General features: G+C 34.8%; 1 protein-coding gene across 1 annotated transcript in view; it reads left to right on the plus strand.

Moving 5' to 3' along the window:
- The window catches only part of Rme-8 (receptor mediated endocytosis 8), a 1,025,705-nt gene that overhangs the window by 60,222 nt on the left and 939,798 nt on the right, over positions 1 to 25,685 (plus strand). The window contains exons 5-7 of the mRNA XM_090414028.1: positions 7,938 to 7,979; positions 15,082 to 15,282; positions 15,372 to 15,514. Coding sequence (XP_090270154.1) covers positions 7,938 to 7,979; positions 15,082 to 15,282; positions 15,372 to 15,514 — 386 coding nt within the window. The remainder of the gene's footprint in view (positions 1 to 7,937; positions 7,980 to 15,081; positions 15,283 to 15,371; positions 15,515 to 25,685) is intronic.

Here is a 25,685-nt window from a genome sequence, read left to right on the forward strand (position 1 = left end):
ACCTTTATTGATTTCGAAATTGTTCAGTGACCTTTTTATATATATGAGTACTATGAAAACTCTACTCCAATTATCTGAAATTTGTCCCTCTGGCCAGGCCTTCTGAACTATTCAGTGAAGCCACTGTAAGACATTTATACCTCTATACTTCAGCATTTCTGGTTGAATATCATCTGCTCTTGCTCCTTTTCCACATTTCAGGCCTTTGACTTTTTCTACTTCAGGTATAAATATGTATTCCTGACTGCATGCCTGTTGAGTGTTTTTTACCACTGTGCTATCACTGCTTGTTTCATTTGGCAATTTGTTGAAGTCATTACTCCATACTTCAAGGATATCTTTTTCTCCAGTTTTCATGTCACCTTTATCATCTGTAATTCCTTTTACAGCACTCTTTCCTCCATTTCTGAGATTCTTCAACCTCTAGAATATCTTGTGCATTCTTGATATTTAATTTCTATGTTCTTACCAAAGTCTTCCCATGACTTTTGTTTAGCTAGTTTTACACACTGCTTAGCTTTATTACATTTGTCTCTGTATTCTCTAAGAGCACAAGCTGACTTATTTGCCAGGAACTTTTGATAGGCTTTCTTCTTCTTTTCCTTCACTGCCTCTTTTAACTTCTTGTGTCCACCATGGAGTTCTGATTTTTTTATCCTTGCAGACAACCTCACCACATGCCTCTCTTGCTGCTGAATCAATCAGCGTTTTCTTCAGGACTTGCCGCTGAATCTCCAAGGTTTGGTTCCTTTTCTCAAACCCTTTCATTTTTTTATTTGTGTATTTTAGTCTACAGTTCATATCTGAGAGCTATTCAACTTTTATTCGCTTCAAAACTTTCTTACATGTTCTTCTTTTCAATATGAAATTCAGTTTTATCCTGCTCAAGACTAAATGGTGATCACTTTTTCTACATGGTGTCTTGCACCAGGGAGAAAACATCACTATCAACAATAACATAGTCAATGAGACTTTTCTTATTCCTTCCCTCTTCTCTCCATGTGAATTTGTGCACATTTTTATGTTGAAACATTGTGTAAGTAATAACCAGTCCATGTCCTTGGCAGAAGTCCAACAGGTATTTGCCATTATTATTGGCTTTGCTCTTTTCTCCATATTTTCCCAAAATATTTTTGTATGTCTGACAATGATTTCCTACTCTGCTATTCAGATCCCCAACAAGGACCAACTTTTCGTTTTTCATTCTGTCAGTTGCTTTTTTCTAAAGCCTCAAAAAAATTCTCCCACTTCTACCTTAGTAGAACCTTCTATGGGACCATAGGCACAAATAAGTCTCATTGCCCAGTTCTCCATTCTGATATTTGCCCACATCACTCTACTCGAAATTGCCTACCATTCAAGAAGATGAGCCTCATATTTAGTGTTGAATACTATGGCTTCTCCTTCTTTTCCTTGATTGTCATTGCCTGAATATAACATTTTGTATTTATTGATCAGAAAGATCTCACCAGTTTTTGTCTTTTTGTTTCAGTCAGCCCTATTATGTTGATCTGATACTTATCCAATTTCTCAGCTAGCTCCATTTCTTTGCCATTCAGGCTTCTTATGTTGATAGTACCGATCTTGAAACTGCTTATGTTGAGTTGGGGTGTGTTTTAAGATTTGCTCCAGTAGCTGATGTTTTGCTGTTTGCCCTGGCAAAACAACGGGGGGGGGGAGCTTGTTTAACCAGGCGATGACCCAGCCACAATGAAATTCTGTCATGTTGTGCCATCATTTTATATTTTTGTTTAGCCAATAAGAATACAATTTGGTTTGCTGAATCCCAAATTGCCAGCCCATCCTTGTCCGTTCATTATCTAGATAGATACCTAACAGGGTGCACCACGAGAAGGTGAGGATTGGACATTAGGTCAGAAGCCCTGGTCAATTCTCCAAATTCCTTTAAAGGCTATCTCCTTTCCTGTGGTGATCTCCTCTCAGTTATACAGCTTTTCCCCTTAAGCACCCCTCTTATAATTGCAACACATCTTATAATTGAATTGCCATACAACACCACTTGCGGGTGTTTCATACTGACATCCTTTTTTCCATCTTCTTCACTTTTCTTACATATTTACAATTCTTTTCATTTCACTTTGCATCCACCTCATATCTTGTCTCATTTTCAACTCTGCTTTCAAATCTTTCATCCTGTTTTTTTGCTGTCATTCATTCTCCCTATTTTATTGTCAGTCACACTCCCACTCCCTTGTTCACCCATCAATTCTGTTCGCCACATTACATTTATTGTGCTCTGTTTTTCAATGTCATTATTGCCCACTTTATCATTAATTTCACTCTGTTTTTCAACATCATTATTGCCTGCTTTATTGCCAGTTGAACTCTTTTCCTTGCTATCACTTCCACACACTCTGAACATTTGTACAATCTTCAACTGCCATGGCAATTATGACGCCATGTTCCCTACTCTTGTTTAAACTGTTTCAACTCATATTTAAGTAAGCCTTGTGGTTTGTCAGAATATCGCATTTCATACATATGCACACTAGTTCTTTTCTCTTATTCAGCCTCTACATGAATATCCACGACATCTTCCCACACACATGTACTACATTCACGGAATTGTATTTTTCAAAAATGGTACACTTCTGTGCCAACCTATGCAATAATTTGCCTTTCACCACAATGATAAAACATGGTGAAAGACAAATTTGGTCGGCTAAATTTTATCAGTGTTCTAACAAAAATAATGAATTTATGACAATGTTGCCTAAGAAATTTATCCAAAACACAGTGTTCCACACTCTGATATCTCACAGTAACACTCATTCTACAAATTAGACAATTAGACATTTATCCAAACACTGTATTCCACACTCAGATATCTGACAGTAACACTCACTCTACAAATTAGACAATATCGGTACACATTTAACCCATCCAGGGTGTAAAACACGACTATTGGATCATATTCTCCATTCGTTTCTTCGCATTCCTGTGTCGAGGTTTTTTTTCAGTTATCTTTAGCTTTGACTTAAGTGTTTTTCATCTTTTTTTTTTTGATATTATGTATATTTTGTATATTTGTGTGTTTAAACCCTAATGAGTTTTTTCATATGTTTGATAAAGTTAAGGATTATGTCCTGCTATGCTGTTAAGGTGTGCCACAAGAACTAAATGTCTGCTGTCTTTAATGGCTTAAAATATTTTTCTTTTTTCTAGAAAGAAAATGCTGTAGGACCATAAGCACAACTAAATCATTAAGTTTCCCATTTTCAAATTTACATCATCTTCTTTTCAGCCATTTTCTGTCCACTGCTAGACGAAGGCCTCCTCCTCCAGTTCTTTCCACCTTTCTCCGTTCTTGGCAATGGTTGACCAATTTTTTTACTCGCATCACTTTACTTGAAATTAGCTGTCATGCAAGAAATTTTCTGTTTACTATGTAAGACAGTAGCTACTCCTTTCTTTCCTTAATCACCATAGTCTGTTATGTCTCAGTTATTATTTAGTACCTCACCTGTGGGTGATCTTGGTAACATCATTTATGTTGACATGATGTTTTTAAAAATCCTCTGCTGGCTATCCTCTTTTATGTTAGTTCCATTTGTATCTTGGTGCTGTTGGCATGGGATACATCATGAAGGCTATTGTATTGCATTTGATAGTAACCTTCATTGTAGTCTAGTTCTATCATGTGTGTGTGTGGGATTTCACTTAATATGAGACTTTGACTTAAGTATCCTTCATCCTTTTATATGATTATGTATATTTTGTATATTTGTGTGTTTATAGCCCTAGTAAGTTTATGTTAAAGTTAACTCCATAATTACTTTTATTTACAGCCTGGTTGGAAGAATCATTGGCATTTCTGCTTTCCAACCAACAGGCTGTGGATTTAAATCCTGCTGTGATCATGGATGTTTTTTGAATATTGGTGGTAGATGAACTTTTTTTTTCTTGATATGAAGCTGCCATTCTATTTATTGGAGGCCTGCAGTTGCTTGGGAAAAAAAGCTCCATGTTTGGTCTCCGGAGCAGAGTTTTCCTCCCATAAATACTAATACTAATGTACTATATAGGCTAACAGCCTTTCATGGGTGAGATAAAAATTTGCATAAAAATCATATTAAGATGCGTTGAATAAATTCATAAGTAAATAACTTCTGTAATGAGTTTCACATCTTTTAGTTCTAACACTTCTGATGATTTGTATATTTATGAGTTATTTAAGATATCGCACAACTGCTACATTTCATGTTTCTGGATTTCTGGCAGAAAAAAAGTTGCAATGCTTTTGCCAAAGATAGACTGAAGAATAAACTAAAAAAATTGCTTAAGAAAAAAAGTTGAACTAGTCTGTGACTAGAAGCAAAACTATAGCAGTCTTTCTTCTATTCAGCACTGCAAAAGATGCTACAAGCCTCCAGACAACCAAGGGGGAAAAAAAAAAGAAAACTTTAAATGTTGTGTTGTGCGTATTATATTTTATAAAATGTGTAATTTAAATTTAAAATAAAAATAGTACATTAGTTCTTTACAGGGCCCAACACATGCACTCATTTGCTTATCCCTTGTGAGTAAGTTTTGCCAAGTACTTACTAGGAGCAGACTGGACAAAATATTATATTATGTCTATGTAATAAAAAAAAAAATTATAAAAATGTTTTCAAGAAAACTCAGATGCAGCATCATTAATCACTTGATGAAACTTCTATTGACTTATTAGGACATATTATTTAAAAAAAAATGGATGTTGGATCAGTGGATTTTTTACATGTCGAGTGGGTTTTGCATGATATGGTGACTGCTGGTTATTTACTTACTAAAAATTTGAATTTGGTATCATTAAAAGAGTTCATTGGCAGTTAAATTATATTTTGCCTTCAAGTTAATGAAGAAAAATATGCTTAATTTCTTGTGTAAATCTAATTTTTAATATTTTTGTCGCGCGTGCGCACACACACACAGACAGAGAGAGTATGTATTCTTTTAGGCAAGATTTTCACAAAACCTTACAATCAAAAGATATATTTTGTTCTAAGTTCACTTCAGTGTAAGTTCAATGTACAGAAATCTTTTAGATTTATTTTCTCGATCTGCCTTTACCTTAGTTACATAGATTTTACTAGAATTGAAATAGTCTTCATGGCTACAAAAATTTGTCTAGCCATTTCACTTTTTGTTTGAATTTGATCATTTGGAAAGGGGGGAAAATGGGGGAGAGAGAACATTTCAAATGATAATATGGGGATAAATGTGATGCTTTAGCTGGATGGAGTGTACTTTATAACTAATATTTAAGGAATTGACAGCGTATACTAGAAATATAGATTAAATAAACTTTAATATATACTTTCCGATATTTCGGCGAACGTCACGTTGCCATCTTCTTGGGAACTTACTACAAAGACACGTGCACACAAGTACTAATAACAGCAAATGAGACTGAAGCTAGGAAGCTAGCGTTTCCTAAAGTCCTGATGGTTCCCCCTGGCGGGCTATATTGGTAGTTCTTGGCCTTTGGGCTGAAGTTCTTCTGATAAAAGTTTCCCAAATTTGGGGCAGTTTCATGCATCCAAATTTGTTGAGGTTTGGCATGTTCCTAAGGGCCGAGGCTGATTCCATGAATAGTCTTTCATACTTGAACTTGCTGCGGTGTATTACTGTGGCCTTCTTCCATCTTATTCTGTAGCGAGTATCCAGAGCGTGGTCTGCAAGCCCAGAGTGGCTGTACTGGTGAAATCGGATGTAATCCTTGTGTTCTGAGATTCTGATATTTGCTGTCCTGCCTGTTTGGCCAAAGTAGGATAGTTTTCAGCTGCAAGGGACCTGGTATACACCAGGTAGGTCTAGGGGAAGTGGTTGGTCTTTGGTGGAGCGGATAAGGGATGCCAGTTTTCTATGTGGTCTGTAACAAGTGGTCAAGTCATGTTTTTTTAGGATTTTATTGATTTTTTCCGAGGTGCCTCTGATGTAGGGAATAGTGATAGATTTAGAGTAATCTTTTTTGTGAAGGGGAGGGGGTGGTGGGTTGTGGATAACTGGGTTAAGTATTTTTTGGATTTTTTGGAGGGGTAGCCGTTGGCTGAGAAAGTGTCACGGATGTGATTTAGTTCAGTGGTTAGTGCTTGATCATTAGAACAGATTATTTTTGCCCTGTTGAATAATGTTTTAATAACTCCATATTGTTGTGAGGGGGGGTGGTGGGATTGTTGGTGAATGTATCTGCCTGTATGGGTGGGTTTTCTATGAACTGAGAAAACCAAGGTTCCATCAGGTTGGCGGGTGACTAGTGTGTCTAGGAAGGGGAGGTTATTGTTTTCCTCTTTTTCCAGGGTGAATTTGATTCTAGGGTGTTGGTTGTTCAAGTGTGTTAGGAAGGAGAGGAGTGAATCCGGGCCATGTGGCCAAAAAAATAAATGCTTGGCTAGTTTGTAAGTGGGGGAATCAATGCCATCCACTATGGGACGTAATGGCACATTTTCTTTGTGTATTTTTGTGAGCCCATATATGCGGGGGGGGGGTCTAGAGTTATAGGGTTTTAGTCTGTTGGTAGACCTACCTGGTGTATACCAGGTCCCTTGCAGCTGTAAACTATCCTACTTTGGCCAAACAGGCAGGACAGCAAATATCAGAATCTCAGAACACAAGGATTACATCCGATTTCACCAGTACAGCCACTCTGGGCTTGCAGACCACGCTCTGGATACTCGCCACAGAATAAGATGGAAGAAGGCCACAGTAATACACCGCAGCAAGTTCAAGTATGAAAGACTATTCATGGAATCAGCCTCGGCCCTTAGGAACATGCCAAACCTCAACAAATTTGGATGCATGAAACTGCCCCAAATTTGGGAAACTTTTATCAGAAGAACTTCAGCCCAAAGGCCAAAAACTACCAATATAGCCCGCCAGGGGGCACCATCAGGACTTTAGGAAACACTAGCTTCCTAGCTTCAGTCTCATTTGCTGTTATTAGTACTTGTGTGCACGTGTCTTTGTAGTAAGTTCCCAAGAAGATGGCAACGTGACGTTCGCCGAAATATCGGAAAGTATATATTAAAGTTTATTTAATCTATATTTCTAGTATACGCTGTGAATTCCTTAAATATTAGTTATCATGTTTAACCAGCGTATAAGCCTCTCAACAAGAATAAGGAGTGTACTTTATTTAGGATATACAGTAGAATGTATGCACAAAATTTTTGTTTTGCTCAAATCCTTTTTATTAATGCAGTGATGCTAACAGATTGTGATGTCTGCAATGGCTAAACAGCATTTAATGAATTTTAGTATTTCTATTAAAATATTTCAATTTCAATCAAATCTTTTGTAATAGTGAAATTATTTAAAACCAAATTATGTTTACAGTACATAACCAAAGCAGACTGATATTTCATATATATGCTATAACTTTGGATGCCAGATATACAGGAAGAATGCCAAGATATGCTTTGAGTTGTATAAATGAAAACTAGTCACCCAATTTGTAAAAGTCCAAAGAATGTCTCTGTGTCTGATCTGGTTGAATAATTTGGAAATGTCAGAAAAGCATTACGTTGAGTTTTTTAATACTTTTGGGGGGGTGATGGGGGGATGTCAGCTAGTGAATAATGTGGAGAAGATTATTCCCTGTAAAACCTGAGGGCCAAACTGTGTTGATAATTTCTCCTGTATTTTTGTAGTCTCTAAATGACAGTAGTATATAACTGTAATTAGTTTTCCTTTACTTTCTGGACTAGCTGCATTTCGGTGTCTGTAATTTGGACAGACCCCTGATCCAAAACCATTGTCTTCTAAACTTGTTGATTGTTTAAGAGTCCTTATTTGATTAAGAAGAGCATAACTTGTGAATGTTATATTTTGTTCATAGAAATCTGAAATTTACAGATTAGTTTGATCTGTGTTTGATCTTCAGCATGCAGTTGTTTTGTAAAGATATATTTAGTTTTTATTATTTCTTTATGTAGAAATTCCGTCGTCAATTTGCCGAACCACCAACAGTAATCCAGGTAGGTGTTAAAGCATAGAGTGATTAAATGATTAATTAAAATACGATGTTTTTTGTTATTTTCAATAATAGCAATTATGATGATTTTTTTCCTTCAGTTTTATTAAACACAAGGGGCATTGGAGGCATTATTTTTTTTTTTTACCAGAAGGTACCAGATGAAAGCGAGATTTATCATGTACTGAAAGTGCTAAATTGTTGTAATCTAAGCGAAGAATATAATATATCCATTTGATTTCCAAAGCCAGATTTAGATTTTCCCTGAGAGTTTGAGAATATAGCCTTCATATAACCTGAACTCAGCCTGCAAGCCCATGTATTCAGCTTTTATTAATGTGATTAGGTTTCACTGGCCTGACAGCTGTTTCTAACTGTTTGGTTCTCATCGGAGATCAAACTAAGTGGTGTAAACCAAGTCAGCTCTCATGCTGAAGGTTATTTTCATAATCTTTCAGGAAAGTGTAAATTTGGCTTTGGAAGTTAAATGATCCTGCCAGAATAAAGCTTTTGCTGTATTTTTGGTAATTTATATGTATTGGTGCTGCCTATAATTAGTGATGGACATAGGTCACCTATCTCTGATTGGCTATTTGTGGAGATTGAACTGCCTACTCAGTCTCCAAAAGCTAGGTAGGATTGAAAGGCCTTGCCTGTTCCCTTATAGGGAATAAAAGGCATTAGCTGATTTTTTTTTTTTAAATCTATTGAGAGTTCATTTATGAAAAATATAACTGACGTGACATAATCACTATGGTCAGACGAAAACTTTTGTCCTCTTAGGTTTCTTCTTTGTTTCTGGTGAGAACTAAACAGTTCAAAACAGGGTTGGTGAAGCTAAATCATACTAATAAAAGGTAATGTATGGGCTGTTGAGCTGAGTTGTTCAAATCTTTAGTGCAAACCAAGGCAGCCCTCATCCCGAAGGTTATATTCTCATAAGTTCTCAGGAAAGTTTAAATCTGACTTTGAAACTTAAATGGTTATTTTATCCTTCTTTAGATAATTTGATCCTGCCAGAATGAAGCCTTTAGCTGTTTATTTTTATAAACTAAAGTGGAAAGGAAAAGGGAGAGGGATTTTTAGGTTTGTAATTACAAACCTAAAATAATTTAGATTTTGAAGATATAAGAGGATTGTTTGAAAAGTTTGACTTGCATGCTGGTTTGAACTTGTAAGGTTTAATGGAATAAATATGATGGTAGTTTGAAAAGTTTGGTAAAAAAAATAAGTTAGACATTTTTTTGGAAAAAATCACATTTATTTTTCAACATAGTCTCCATCGAAGTCTACACATTTGATCCAGCGAGTTTCCAATTTTTTCAAAAGTTTGGGAACAAGAGTCACACGGATAAGTCTGTAGAATACGGTGGATGTGGAACCAATTTGACTTCAATTTGTGTAATTTTGTCATTGCGACAGCTGATGTGTGGGATGGTTCATTTCTTGATGAAAGAGCACTTTTTTGTGCACCAATCTTGGCCGTTTTTTCTTCAGTTCTTCTTTTAAACAGTCCAACAACAATGTATAATAGACTCCTGTTATTGTCTTACCCTTTTCCAAATAGTCTATCATGATAATTTCTTAGGAATACCCCAAAAAAAACAGTGGCCATCACCTTCCCAGCTGACAGAATGGTCTTTGCTTTTTTTGGTGCTCTTTCACCGTGCATTGTCCACTGTTTTGACTGCTGCTTGGACTCAGGTGTGTAGTGGTGGATCCAAGTTTCGTTTACAGTCACAAGTTACAAATCCTGCGAATTGCGATTAAACATCGCAACACTGCGTTGAAATGTCTTTTCACATGCCTTTTTGATTGGCAGTTAACAAACAACCCATCGTTCACACAGCTTTTTCATGTGCAATTTTTCATGCAGGATATTATACACTCATTCAGTTGAGATGCCTACAATCTCAGCAATCTCACGCACTTTCACTCGGCAGTCTTCCATTATGATACCATGGATTTTGTCAATCATTTCCTTCGTAGTGACCTCAGTTGGGTGTCTGGAGCGCACTTCATCTTCAATGGACTAACGACCATGTTTAAACTCATTTATCCAAAAATAAATAGTCTTCAATGCTGGTGCAGAGTCCCCATGAACTGCATCTAACTCAGCTTTGATCTGTGTGGCTGTCCACTTCTTCAAATAAAAGTGTTTTATCACTGCATGAAACTCGTTCTTCATTTTTATGAAAAATGTGAACATGGTCATTTTAAATGTTTGCCAAATGAGAACTACATGTCACATGTGGCTAAAATTTTGCCAGGGGTCATGAAAAAGATGATGCGTGCTGACACTGGTCTGAATGAACCAGATGTGTCGCTGTCTGTTGGAAATTTACCAAACTTTTCAAACAACCCTCATATTTTGGAGATTCGCTAAGGAAGAACTGCTTTTATACAATTAAGGTAAACAATAGTATGCAAAAATTGAAGAGTTCACAGTTGAAACTCGTATTCTTCTGTACTAAGGCTAGGGATCCCAGACGTCCCGTAAAATACGGGATCTTTCCCTTTTTGGCTAATGCGTCCCGTTGTCCTGAGAAAACTCTTCGGGACAGCTTTTTGTCTCGTATTTTAGAGTTCAAGACTGAATAACAAAATCGATGAGTTACAATTTCTATTCTGTTACAAACATCGCTCTCCGTCATTACGGGGAACTGTAGATGCATTGTTATTTTCTCAAGGCGAGTGATGGCAACACTGCAACAATGATAAGTTCATTAGAACAGTGCGCATGTGCATGTGCGATGATATTGGCTCAGCTTTAAATAGCACGGAACGGTCTGCTTGACCCACACCATTTTAGAGGCTTGCTCTAAGAGAAACATGTTGGTGCTTGCAGAGTATTAATTACTGTACTTCTGCTGTTAAAATGTATGGTTTTTCATTTCTACTGTGGCCCTATTGAATGTTGAAAATGCCGAAAAGGAACTGTGATTATACACAGACGCTTTAAAAACTCAATTTCCGTTTTTAAAAAAATCTACTAAATTGGGCGAGACAGATAACGTGGAGTTTGTGGTGGCTTGTTTAGCGTTTTGATTTACTATTTGTTTACTTATACTTGGTAAAGTGTGTGTGTGCATAGCAAACCTTACCACGCACACACTTGGAAAGTTAGAATCATTTTGTAAGACTGGCATATGTGATGGATGTACATACTAAACTTTCACCCTCAGTCATAAGTGTCCCGTATTTTTTTCCAATGTATCTGGGATCCCTAACTAAGGCATTACAGTGGCTGTGAATGATCACTAGTCATTGTAATGGGAAGAACTTTATTAGGTTTTTTTCAAAAGCACTTAATAGGTAGGATTTTTATTGTAGTAAAATTGAGTTTTCTCTCCATCAAAGCAGGAAAACCAATTCTTGAATGCATATATGCATCTACAGATAGCCTGACCATTAGATAACAAGATAAGTAGGTCTGATAATTCTTGAATGCATATATGCATCTACAGATAGCCTGGCCATTAGATAACAAGATAAGTAGGTCTGATTAAGTATAAACCAGTTTACTATCAATCCACTTAAGTGAAAATAATTCAGAGAAAGATAATAAGATGAGATAATAGGTCAGATCAACTTAAGTAGATAAACTGTAAACTAATTTACAATTGATAAGGTAAACAAAAGTATGCAAATTTGATTTACAGTTGATTTACTTAAGTCGAAACAACTTCAAGAAGATAATGAAATGAGATTTCTAATATAAACTGCTCTGATGATGCAGGTTGAAAATTATTTTAAGCTTAATAAACTTTTATTAATTCTTAAATAGTAATTATTTTTTTTTAGAAAATAACTACATTTTGCAACCATATTTTTCAATATTGGGCATAATATCTTGCTGTATATAGCAACAGGGAGTTTTTTTTTTTAAAGATTTTTATGGGTTTTAGAATTCTAATCTGAAATGTATCTATAATGCTATTTGTGGTACATATTGTACTACTTCATATGTACCACAAATAGGTACATATTCTGCATTATCTAGATTTAAAAAAAAAAAAAATAGAACAATACCTTCATCTGGCCTGGTTGGCCGAGTGGTTAGCACACCAACTCTCCATCTACAGGTCGTGGGCTCAAATCTCACCATGGGCATTGAACCCATGGACATGAGCCCACTGTCTTGCTTATTGGAGGCCTGAAATGGCTTGAGAAGGTTCAATATTTGGCCTCAAGAGCAGGATTTCTGGACTATATAAAAATGAATAAAAAAATTACAAATATATATATATATATATATATATATATATATATATATATATATATATATATATATATATATATATATATAAATTGATATATTGATAAAATATATTGATAAAAATGGGAATTTTTTTGGGAAAAAAAAATCCTTAGCCCACCGATGGCACAAATGTGCTATATGTTTACTAATAACCTTTCATGGATGGGAACCACATAAAAAAAAAAAAAAAAAAAAATCCTTGAACTCATATATGTTTTTAAGGTGATTAAACTTTTATTCTTTCTATATAAGTTTATTTTGTCAGTCTTGCTTTAACAAAAACTTGACCTTAACTTGAATTATTTACTTAGTCGGACACTTCTACAGTTCTGCTACTGAATGAAACAAATTTATTTATTCATTATTTTTCATCATTAAATTCCTGACATGTACCCTCAAGGGGTGTACAGGTTTCTTATGCTATCTTGTACCAATCTTGAACTCTGGTGATGTTGAGTTGGGGTGTGTTTTAGGATTTGTTCCAGTAGCTGACATTTTGCTGTTTGCCTTGATTCCCTGCCGAAAACAATGGGAACGAGGTTCTTTTTTAACCAAGCGACATCCCATCCAGTATGAAATTTTGTCATGTTGTACCATCATTTTATATTTTGGTTTAAGCAAATAAGAATATAATTTGGTTGGCTAAATCCCAAATTGCCAGCCCATCCTCGTTCGTTCAGTATCCAGGTAGATACCTAACAGGGTGCACCACAAGAAAGTGAGGATTGTTCATTACGTCAGAAGCCCTGTTGGGTCTCTGCATTCCTTTAAAGGCTATGTGGCAGTCTCCTCTCCCTTATACAGTTCTGACTGTTATTTTTTAAAATACAGGAATACCTCGATTATCGTGGTTATTGTTGCCACGAAAAATGCCGCAGTAATCGAATCCGCGATAATCGGGATAAATAATGCGTGTAAAATGGGTGATCAATTCCAAGGATTTTTCAAATCTATTAATTAAATTTTATATATCAAGTAAAAAAGAAATGTGTTAAACGTGTTAAGTAAAAGATGAAGGTTCATTTAGAAAAACCAGTTTATTCTTTAATCTTTATTTATATTTATATATAAGTACATACAGTACATACAATTATTCTTTCTTGGATAAAAATTGGTGTAGAGGTTGTCTGGTGGAATTTTTTCTTTCTTTTTTCTTCGTATAAAACTCGGTAGCAATGGATGGAATTTTCAATTTCCTGACGAACTTTCAGTGATCACTCGAGATTAGGATCGCCATTCACGATTTTTTTCTTTAAAATTTTCAGCAATTCTAAACATTTCATCCATTTCTTTGAGGGTAAATTCCTTCGGTGCCAAGTCAGTTTGTTTGTCATTATCATCGATTTGAGCATCGTAAGCATATTCTCTCTCGAGGTTAATTAGGTCTTCATCATCCAGCTCCTTATCATGTGACTGAAGCAGGCCCTGAACATCACCTTTTTCAATTTCTTTTAGTCCTAGATCAAAGCCCTGGAGTTTGCAGCGTGGTCAAAAATATGGCGAACAGTTGATTCATTTAGACCGTACTCTCTTGCAATTTTGGCTTTGGTTATGCCTGCTTCATACTTATTTATCATGTGCAGCTTATCTTCTAAGCTGATCACTCTACGTTTCCTCTTGATAGCTGTAGACTTGAAATCATCCTTGTTTCTTTTAGCATTCATTGTATGGGTAAATAACATGAGAAATAAATATGCACATGTACTTCAGGCAAGGGTGGATAGTTACTGGTAAGTGGTGAGAAGGCGCTGTCAGATAAAAACGAAGCGCTACAAGAGAGCGATACCTGGAGAGTGGCGACTATTCGAATTATCGGCCGTGATAATTCGAATTTGGAGCACAATAATTGGAATTTTGGTATCAAATTATAAACCGCGATGAATCGTGATAATCGAGGTATTCCTGTATAATTTATATTTTCATCACCTATATATCTTTATGGATGCATATCAAATGGATATGTTAAGCTTGCTAGCTTAACAGCACTGGATACTATGATTAAATTTATATTGTTATCAGACAGTCGTACTGTCTGATAACAATATTAAATTTCATCGTGATACAACACTATGAAAATTAATATAATTTATGTAACTCGCCAAATTTTACTGATGTTATTTTTGTATAATGTACCAATATCAAAAATAATGAGTATGAAGATTGTATTAAAGTAACTGGAACCTGTCTTATGAAACAAATCTTTATTATATATGAAGAAATGTCACTACTAGCAGCTGCAGTAGGTATTACTTTTGAAGCAGAATTGTTGCCAGATGTCCTGGCCTGGTTGGTTGAGTGAATAGAATCTTCACTCTTAATCTACAGCTCATAGGTACAAATCTTACTATGAGGATATTTTGTGAAAGGGTGCCATCATCCTACTTATTGGAGACTTGAAGTAGCTTGAAAAATTCAAAGTTTGGTGTTTAGAATATATTGGGTTTCATTCTGACTCCACCCACTGTTCTAAATGTGCGGTAGGTTTCCAATCTTTCATGGATAAATTTTTTTCTTACTGAAAAAAAAAAAAAAAAAAAAAAATTCAGTAAATGAGGTAACTATGGATGAGTGAGCATTGTTTACGTTGTATGCCAAAAGGCCTGATATAATATTTCAAGTAATATTTTAAATATATTTAAAAATTTTTGCTAGCATAACAGCACATTTTCTTTGTAATTTAAACATTCCATTCCATGTGTGACTCGAGCTATTTTTTCATACGTTGCAGTAATCATGTATTGTAGATGAAATATTCACATTTTGTGAATATTTCATGTACAATATATGATATATTTGAACATCAATATTGTAATTTATGTTATTTGTATTTTGTGATTTTTCACAGATCTATAATGCTCATAAATCTCATTGGTCTGGCAATGACATTCCAGTTCTGTTGGAAATCACTCAAGCTTCATTAGATCAAAAAGATTCTTGTACAGGAGCATTGTTAACTTCTTATGACTATAAAGATATGGAAAGACTTACTGCAATCTCTGATTGTTCTGAAGGATTTTCTGTGGTAATTGGAGGATTTGGTCGTCAGGTAAAGCTGTACTTTTTTTAAATTTTATTGGCATTGTGTTTATCACTAAAAATTGAAAGTTAATTTTTTTTATTTTCTCTCTTTTTAAGCACCTGTTTTTGTCTGAAAAGAGAGATGAAATAATGAAGAAAGTTGCAGAATTTGCCTCATGTTATACAGGAATTCATGTCAAAATAAGCAAAGATTATACAACTTTAGAAGAGTTCCATAGGTTTCGCTTTGGAAATTACAGGTAGGCTACTGCCACATCATTTAACAGCAAGTCAGCACAAAACATTTTAATATATATAATAATTTAGTAACATATTTCTATTGTGTCTAAATGTGCAAAATTCTGGTATACAACATGTACACTATATCAGGCATGGGTCTTTAGTTTGCAGTCTATACTGACCTGAAGGCCTGTATTTTTGCTTGCAATCGTCACTAAAATATCTACATGATATAACAAGCAGCCTATTTCCTTGTGCATTTTATTTTATTTTTATTTTTGATATCATTAGGTTTGTTTTTATGGAATTTCAAGCTTTCATAATCTTTACAATATAAAGTAATTACATTAATTACATTCTTTGCAGGATGTAAAGTGAATCATGCTTAATGATGAAGAGTGGAATTCATAAATACCCTGATAAACACCTCGTTTGTAAATATCGTACTTGGTGTAACAAAATGTGAATATTTTGTATCTTGCATTTTAGACAATTTCTTGAATGAACTGTTCTTGAATGAACTTGAATGAACAAAATAAATTATCTTGAATGAACTGTGAATTCAATTGAGCATGATCTGGGTAGACTATCGGATCACAAATATGTATAATCCTGCTCATTTCACTTCTCACTCTATGACATTAATGTGGAGTCATTTACCCTTTGCTGCTATAACAGCCTTCACTCTCTTCTGGGAAGGCTTTCTACATGTTGCTGCAGTATTTCCTTTCATTCTTCTAGACAAGCTTTAGTGAGGCACACATGATGCCTCACTAAAGATGTCTCCACTGATGATGTCTCCACTAAACTTTACAGTTGGCACAACACATTTGGGCAGGTAGTGGTCTCCTGGTATCTGCCAAACCTACATTCTTCTGCTCCCAATGAGCAGTTGTGGTGCTGGCATTGATGCAGTAATTTCAGAACTCAGTAGTGTGTGTTTCTGCCAAGGGCAGGCAATTTTTTTTTTTCATGCCATGAGCTTCAGCACTTAGTAGTCATACTCTGTCTTTTTACAAGGCCTACCATATAAATTGCAATTGTGCTGTTGTTGTTGTTGAGCATTTTCACTTCACAATATCACTTATAGTTGACTGGAACAGTTGCAGCAGGGCAGAAATTTCTCGAACTAAATTGTTGCAAAGGCACTATCATAGGGTGCCGTCTCGAAAGTCGCTGAGCACTTCAGTCCATTTTACTGTTATTGTTTGTCTATGAAGATTGCTAGACCGTGTATTTTATTTCTATGTGGATATGCCTGTATAGACCATGGTTGTTATGCATATAGCCATATCCACTATTATTACCACAAAGGGGTTTTTGGATATTTTTGATCTGATAGTGAATACTTGCATTCTGTGATATAGTACAATACAAGCACCAATTCAGTAACTATTGGCTAGTGTTCAGTCTTGTGTCAAGGAAATTTAAAATACCACATTATAAACTTAAAAATTAAAATTCAATGTAATTACCTTTTTTTTTACCAACAGGAGGAACCTTTTCCCCACTTATTAACTGAATTGTTTCCTTTTTTTATTTTTGCAAATAGCTTCATTAGAACTTCATAATAAAATGGAACTTTGCAAATATATTTAAAAAGTTGAAGTTTTTATAGGAATGTGATTCCCTGTAATCCAATAGTATGCATGCACAGAGAATAATTCCACTATTGAACTTTATAGCACAGGATTGTAAATTCTGAATTTACAATCCTGTAAATTCATCTGATTTTTTTGAACCAGTAATAACCAAGTGCTTTAATTAAAGATATTAAATATAATTAATTAGTGCTTTCTGTTTTGACTGTTAGGTTTCAGTTTCAGGTACTTTACCCCAAGGTTGGTTTTTTTTTTTGAATTTCAAGACTACGTGATTAACTAGGTATAAAAAAAGTATTTATTTACAATTTTTATACAACTGTCAGTGATTTACTAAAAAAAAGAATATTTAGCTAATAAATGATTTTAATACATGCAACAATAACTATAATAACCTACGTACAGTGACATTTCTTCAGAAGTTTGAATAGCATAGTAGATTTTTAAAGCATGGTGAAGCACATAACCCATCCTGGCAATCGGAGCACCATATATGCATTTCTTTGTGAACCTTTTGTAAAACTGATCTTGTGCAACAAACTGTACATTTTCTTCTTGGCTCTGCTTGCTTTGCAATAGGGGGTATATATTCTAGAAAGTGCCTTTCTGTCAGTCTGATTGGATTCCCTCCTTTAGCTGATCTTCTGCCTTTCTCGTTAGCCTTTGGGATGTGGTAGATTTCAACAATCTTGTCTGAGATCCAGCCTAAAAGCTGTGTGATCAAGCTTACCACCTAACTTTGTGTGTAGTACAAAAGCATTGTACACAGAGATATGTAAAAGGTATCTAAATATTTTTGCATAGTATGTTTGTTTTCAGGTAGCAGGACAATATGAAAGCATTTGGTCTAAACAGTCAGCACCTCCCATTGTGTTGTACTGCAATACCACAGCTGGTTTTTTCACTGTTCCTTTCCTCGTCTCTACATCTTCCATCTTGTTCCAATGGATGGTGTTCGGCATAGTGTTATCTTTCTTGTCTTTCCATTCCAAGGCAACAATCTTCCCATACTGTGAAAGACACAAGTTTCTCCTTTCTTCAGTTTTGAGTTCTTTATTATTATTATAATTAAAAGAAACGCACGTATTAACCACAGTGAAAATTATTTAATTGTAAATATTTCATCCTAAGTATCTTAGGACATCATCAGTACAGTAGTTTAAAACAATAATAGGAATAACACACAGTTAGGGTGCATGATTACAATAGAATCTCATTAAACATGCGTAACATGCTACAGAGGTACAAAAAAAAAAAAATATTTAACACAATTTTGTATGACAATTTCCCATACTTTAAGAATAGTAAGAACGTTGTTGCAGTTTAAGTTTGGTCTGTGTAGTAGGGCTTCAGAACTTTGTATAAACGTTCATGTTTATATAAAGATCTATGTAAAAGTTTAGACTTTTCCCAATGAAACCTATGGTTTGGATTTTCAATTCTGTGTTGAGAGAGGCCAGATTTCTGCGGTTTAAAAAAAACGAATGTGGTCTTGATGTTCCGAGATGCGTTTCTGAACAGACCTACCTGTCTGTCCAAAGTAAGACAATTTGCATGAGCATGGAATCTCATAAACACCAGGCAACATCAAAGGTGAGAGTTTGTCCTTAGGAGAAGGTAACAAGTTGTAAATTTGGTTGATAGGGTTGTAAGTAGTGGCAAAATTGTATTTCTTCATAATTTTAGAAAGACGTTCAGAGATGCCTTTAACGTAAGGTATGGGAATCCTATGGACTTCTTCCTGTTTGGTTTGATGTGTGGAGAAGTGACTGATGACTTTTTGAGTTGTTTTAGGATTATATCCATTTAGGATGGCTGTATTTTTGATTACTTCTAATTCCTGGTTTAAAGATTTTTCAGAGGAGCAGTATTTGTGTGCTCTGGAAACTAGTGATTTAATAATGTCAGATTTCTGAGATGGATGATGAGCGGAAGAATTGTTAATGTAGCGACCTGAGAATGTAGGCTTGCGAAAGACAGACATGGCGATGGAATCGTCTTCTTTTCTTTGGATGTGTAAATCCAAAAAGGAGATACCCTGTGGAGATTCTTTTTCTAACGTAAAGTTGATGTGATGATGAAGAAGGTTAATTTTATCTAGAAACAGTTGTAATTCATGTTCGGGATGATCCCAGACTGCAAATACGTCATCGACATATCTTAACCAAATTTTTAGTTTGGGTTCAAAAGTGAATATTTTTTCCTCAAGGTGGTCTAGAAACAAGTTTGCTAGGTTTCGTGATAAAGGAGATCCCATTGCTGTTCCTTCTTCTTGCTTGTAAATTTGACCTTTCCAGGTGAAGTAACCTGATGCAATAACAAACTTGAACAATTCAGCTATATCAGACGAAAATTTTTGAGTTAGTAATTCTATTGTTTCTTTATGGGGTATGTTTTTGAAGAGGGAGACAATGTTGAAGCTGATTAACAAGTCAGTTTTTGATAGTTGAATGTCTTTAATTTTTGTGTGAAACTCAGTAGAATTTTTGATTGAAGAGACTGAGTGGCCTATGTGAGGGCAGAGAAGGTTAGATAAAAATCTTGATAACTTGTAAGTTGGACAGCTGATACAGTCTACGACGGGTCTAAGTGGAAAATTAGTTTTGTGTAGCTTAAGTAAGCCATAAATTCTAGGTCTTGCATGGTATGTCTTAAGTTTTTTAGATTGTTTCTTCATCCAAGAAGGAAGTTTCATTAAGTAGCTTATTTAATTTTCTGAGTTGACGTTTCATAGGATCATAATCCAATTTGGCGTAGGTATTACAATCTCGAAGTAGTAAATTAATTTTTCGGTCATATGAATTGGTATCAAGAACCACAGTGGTATTTCCTTTATCAGCTCTAGTAATGATTATGTTTTTATTACATTATTTTATTATCATGTGCCCTAACTGTATGTTATTCCTATTATTGTTTTAAACTACTGTACTGATGATGTTCTAAGATACTTAGGATGAAATATTTACAATTAAATAATTTTCACTGTGGTTAATACGTGTGTTTCTTTTAATTATGATCGCACCACAGGTTTCGTTATTTAAAAAAAGTTTTATTCCATCTCGGGGAAATGACAGCGCAGAAGACAAACTTACTAGGAAAACTGCAATTAAAACAGGCTAAGCTATGAGCTAGAATATCTTTTTTAAAAAAGTGCAGACGCGATAATCTTATTCCAACCTTTGCAAAACTGAAGGAAGCCATCAAATCTCCAGGTGCTCATAAAATCTATCAAAAAGCAAGTGATAGCAACAAACAATTTAAATATTACAGTACTAGAAACAGACTTGTCAAATACGTTAAATCAAGAATTGCTACAATTAATTATAACTGTCTCGAAGAATTCGGAAAAAAAAGCTTTTGATAAAAGCAATAGTGCTCTACATATTAAATACCTTAATCTATTAAATCGATCAAAAAAGATCACTAACAAATTACCAACGGAAAAATGGGTAGTCAATTTATCTAACGATCCACTAACAAAAGATGAATTAAATGTTCTAGCAAGAGGCCATAAATTTGTGATTTCACCAAAGTGTTTCCCATATTTAGACTTTATACATAATATAGAAAGAAGCGTCAACCATCTCTCCAGTATTGAAGCCAACAGACTTCGATTTGAAGTAGCTAAAGTGATCTACGTTGAAAGTTTATTTTTCACTTGGTTAGAGTATAATAAATTTAGTTTAATCCTTTATCCAAGTGTGAGCAAACAAAGTTTGCACCTGAAAGTATCTTCAGGACTGGGATAAGGTGGTACAACACAAGGGCACTCCTTGCAAAGTTGGAGCAAGCTACCAACACTCCTATCGCAGTATCTCCCATAATGCAAAACGCATCTCCTTGCGGATATGTATAATGTTATGCATTAAGGGAAGGGCCACAACCCAGACTAGTTTCGACCTAAATCCAGATTAATTTATTAAAAAAAGGGTGGCACACCATTTGGCAACTCCTATAGGTAGAGATGACCTGCTAATGCTTCTGCCTGGTATCTCTATGGGCTTGGCTCCCACTGAAGAGACCTCAATAAAGGTCGAAACTAGTCTGGGTTGTGGCCCTTCCCTTAATGCATAACATTAGACATATCTGCAAGGAGATGTGTTTTGCATTATGGGAGATACTGAGATAGGAGTGTTGGTAGCTTGCTCCAACTTTGCAAGGAGTACCCTCGTGTTGTACCACCTTACCCCAGTCCTGAAGATACTTTCAGGCGCAAACTTTGTTTGCTCACACTTGGATAAAGGATTAAACTAAATTTATTATAAAGTGATCTACAATGCCAAACCTTCAGAATTAAATATCCCACCATTAGAATTGACAGCTATTATTTCCTTAAATGTAATAAAAACATAATCATTACTAGAACTGATAAAGGAAATAACACTGTGGTTCTTGATACCAATTCATATGACCGAAAAATTAATTTAGTACTTCGAGATTGTAATACCTACGCCAAATTGGATTATGATCCTACGAAACGTCAACTCAGAAAATTAAATTAGCTACTTAATTAAACTTCCTTCTTGGATGAAGAAACAATCTAAAAAACTTAAGACATACCATGCAAGACCTAGAATTTATGGCTTACCTAAGCTACACAAAACTAATGTTCCACTTAGGCCCGTCATAGACTGTATCAGCTGTCCAACTTACAAGTTATCAAGATTCTTATCTAACCTTCTCTGCCCTCACATAGACCACTCAGTCTCTTCAATCAAAAATTCTACTGAGTTTCACACAAAAATTAAAGACATTCAACTATCAAAAACTGACTTGTTAATCAGCTTCGACATTGTCTCCCTCTTCACAAACATTCCCCATAAAGAAACAATAGAATTACTAACTCAAAAATTTCTGTCTGATATAGTTGAATTGTTCAAGTTTGTTATTGCATCAGGTTACTTCACCTGGAAAGGTCAAATTTACAAGCAAGAAGAAGGAACAGCAATGGGATCTCCTTTATCACCGAACATAGCAAACTTGTTTCTAGAACACCTTGACGAAAAAATATTCACTTTTGAACACAAACCAAAAATTTTGTTAAGATATGTCGACTACGTATTTGCAGTCTGGGATCATCCCGAACATGAATTACAACTGTTTCTAGATAAAATTAACCTTCTTCATCATCACATCAACTTTACGTTAGAAAAAGAATCTCCACAGGGTATCTCCTTTTTGGATTTACACATCCAAAGAAAAGAAGACAGTTCCGTCGCCACGTCTGTCTTTCGCAAGCCTACATTCTCAGGTCGCTACATTCACAATTCTTTTGCTCATCATCCATCTCAGAAATCTGGAATTATTAAATCACTAGTTTCCAGAGCACACAAATTCTGCTCCTCTGAAGAATCTTTAAACCAGGAATTAGAAGTAATCAAAAATACAGCCATCCTGAATGGATATAATCCTAAAACAACTCGAAAAGTCATCAGTCACTTCTCCACACATCAAACCAGACAGACAGGAAGAAGTCCATAGGATTCCCATACCTTACGTTAAAGGCATCTCTGAACGTCTTTCTAAAATTATGAAGAAATACAATTTTGCCACTACTTACAACCCTATCAACCAAATTTACAACTTGTTACCTTCTCCTAAGGACAAACTCTCACCTTTGATGTTGCCTGGTGTTTATGAGATTCCATGCTCATGCAAATTGTCTTACTTTGGACAGACAGGTAGGTCTGTTCAGAAACGCATCTCGGAACATCAAGACCACATTCGTTTTTTTTAAACCGCAGAAATCTGGCCTCTCTCAACACAGAATTGAAAATCCAAACCATAGGTTTCATTGGGAAAAGTCTAAACTTTTACATAGATCTTTATATAAACATGAACGTTTATACAAAGTTCTGAAGTCTTACTACACAGACCAAACTTAAACTGCAACAACGTTCTTAGTATTCCTAAAGTATGGGAAATTGTCAAACAAAATTGTGTTAAATAATTTTTTTTTTTTTTTTTTTTTTTTTTTTTTTTTTACTTCTGTAGCACGTTATGCACGTTTAATGAAATTCTATTGTAATCATGCACCCTAACTGTATGTTATTCCTATTATTGTTTTAAACTACTGTACTGATGATGTCCTAAGATACTTAGAATGAAATATTTACAATTAAATAATTTTTACTGTGGTTAATACGTGTGTTTCTTTTAATTATGATCACACCGCAGGTTTCGTTATTTTAATAAAAAAATATTATTATTACTACTTGACACCTCCAGGGAGTCCAAAGACTCATCGAGGGAGAACACCTACTCTACATCTCTGTATCCACTAACTACAATGAACCGCAACCACACCAACACCATGATTTCTTGAGGTTGTTTTTGGATTTTATCCATTTAGTATGGCTGTATTTTTGATGATTTCCAATCAGCATAAAGATTCTTCAGAGGAACAAAATCTGTGTGCTCTAGATGCTAATGATTTTATGATGCTATATTTTTGAGATGGATGGTGAACAAGAACTATACTCGTTTCTAGATAAGATCGACAATTTTCATCCCTGCATCAAATTCACACTAGAAAAAGAATCATCACAAGGTATCTCCTTTCTGGATTTACACATCCAACGAAAACAGGATGGTTTCTCCACTTCTATCATAAACCAATGTTTTCATAATTCATTGGCTCACCATCCATCTCAAAAAATATGTCATCATAAAATCATTACATCCAGAGCACACAGATTTTGTTCCTCTGAAGAATCTTTAAATAAAGAATTGGAAATCATCAGAAATACAGCCATTCTAAATGGATGCAATCCAAAAACAACTCAAAAAAATCATCAGTGACTTCCCTATGCCTCAGCCTAGACAAGAACAAGCCCATAGAACTACCATACCATATGTCAAAGGCATCTCCTAACGTCTGTCAAAAATTATGAAGAAATACAAACTTGCTGCTACCTACAAACCGATCAACCAGTTCTACAATTTGCTACCTTCTCCTAAAGACAAACTCTCACCTCTGATGCTACCTGGCATTTACAAATTTCCATGTTCTTGTAAGATGTCTTGCTATGGACAGACAGGAAGATCTATTAGTAAACACATCTATGAATATCAAGATCGTATCCGTCTTATCAAACTGCACAAATCTGGCCTCACACAACATGGAGTTGGAAACCCAAACCATAGGATCCAATGGAAAAACACCAAACTTCTACATAGATCCTTATATATTTCTCATAGAAAAGCTTATACACTGGTTATACATAATTATTAATTGACTTAAGCAATTAACAACATACAATAGAATATAATTAAATTAAACTTTAATATTTCCAATATTTCGGCAACGTCATGTTGCCATTTTCAAAGGAACTTACAGTAAAGACGCATGCAGGCACTACATACAGTAAATGAGTATGAAGCAGGAAGCTATCGTTTCTCCTAAAAGATCCTTATATAAACAAGCATTTATATAAAGAAGGTGCTGAAGCTTTACGTCACAGACCCAATTTAAACCATAATGATGTTCTTACTATCCCTAAAGTCTGGGAAATTGTCATTCTCAAATGTATAAAATAAATTTATGCATGTTAATTTATTTCTAATTATATCAGATTTTATCTGATATATTTTAATTTAATTCTATAACATTCTTCTGCACGCATAGTAGGATTCCATTGTAAGCATGCACTCTAACTGTATATGATTCCTAGTATTGTTTGTAATAACTGTACTGATGATGTCCTAAGATCTTTAGGATGAAACGTTTACTTATTAAAATCTAATTACTGTGGTTTATGTGTAAATGTTTAGTTACTGTTAAAATAAGTTATGAATGAACAGTAGCACCTCATAAAACACTCATTGTCATCGAGGAGTGATATCAGTATGGGATTTCTTGATATTCCTGATGAGATGTTTTGAGCTTTTAAAGATCAGGGAATGACAAGTATGAGGCATATCCTGATACGTAGATATAGACATAATGTTTCTGGTTCCAACCAGAAGCATTATCCTTACTTTTGATACATCTAAGCTTCCAACATCTATAAAATCAAGTCATTTTGGCTGTCCTGTTAGGCTGTACATCCCTAATTCTCTGAGATGCTTTAATTGCCAGAAATATAGGTATGCCCCAACTGTATGGTCTGTCATGACTATTACCTTTGCCTGATGTATCAGTAAAAGACATGATAATAAATCTTGTTCTGCCAAGAAAGCTAAATGTGTTGATTTTCAGAGAGATCATCCAGCCTGCTCCTGGGCATGTCAGCAGTGGAATGCAAAAAACACAGTAGATAAAAACAGAACAAAATATATCATGAAGCAAAAAAGGGAGTTGGCCACCACCAAAATACCTGTCCTCAAATCCTCTTATGCTAAGGTGGCAGTTAAGAGAACATCAAAGAGAACACTGTGGAGTATCCTATGACTTGCATTTATATATATAATTTTTATAAATTAATTTATAAGTTAAAAAAAATTTGGAAAGAAATTGGGATAATTACAAATATTTCTTCCTCCCAACCCTCTGTTTACCACAATGTTAATATTCTTTTAATACTGTTGCAAAATTTAATTTAGCATTATAATTAAATCTCTATAAATAATATAAAAATTATGTAATTCA

The sequence above is a fragment of the Typopeltis vanoorti genome, chromosome 2 (genome assembly GCF_054136105.1).
Source record: "Typopeltis vanoorti isolate ZY-2024b chromosome 2, IOZ_Tvanoo_1.0, whole genome shotgun sequence".
Lineage (NCBI taxonomy): Eukaryota > Metazoa > Arthropoda > Arachnida > Uropygi > Thelyphonidae > Typopeltis > Typopeltis vanoorti.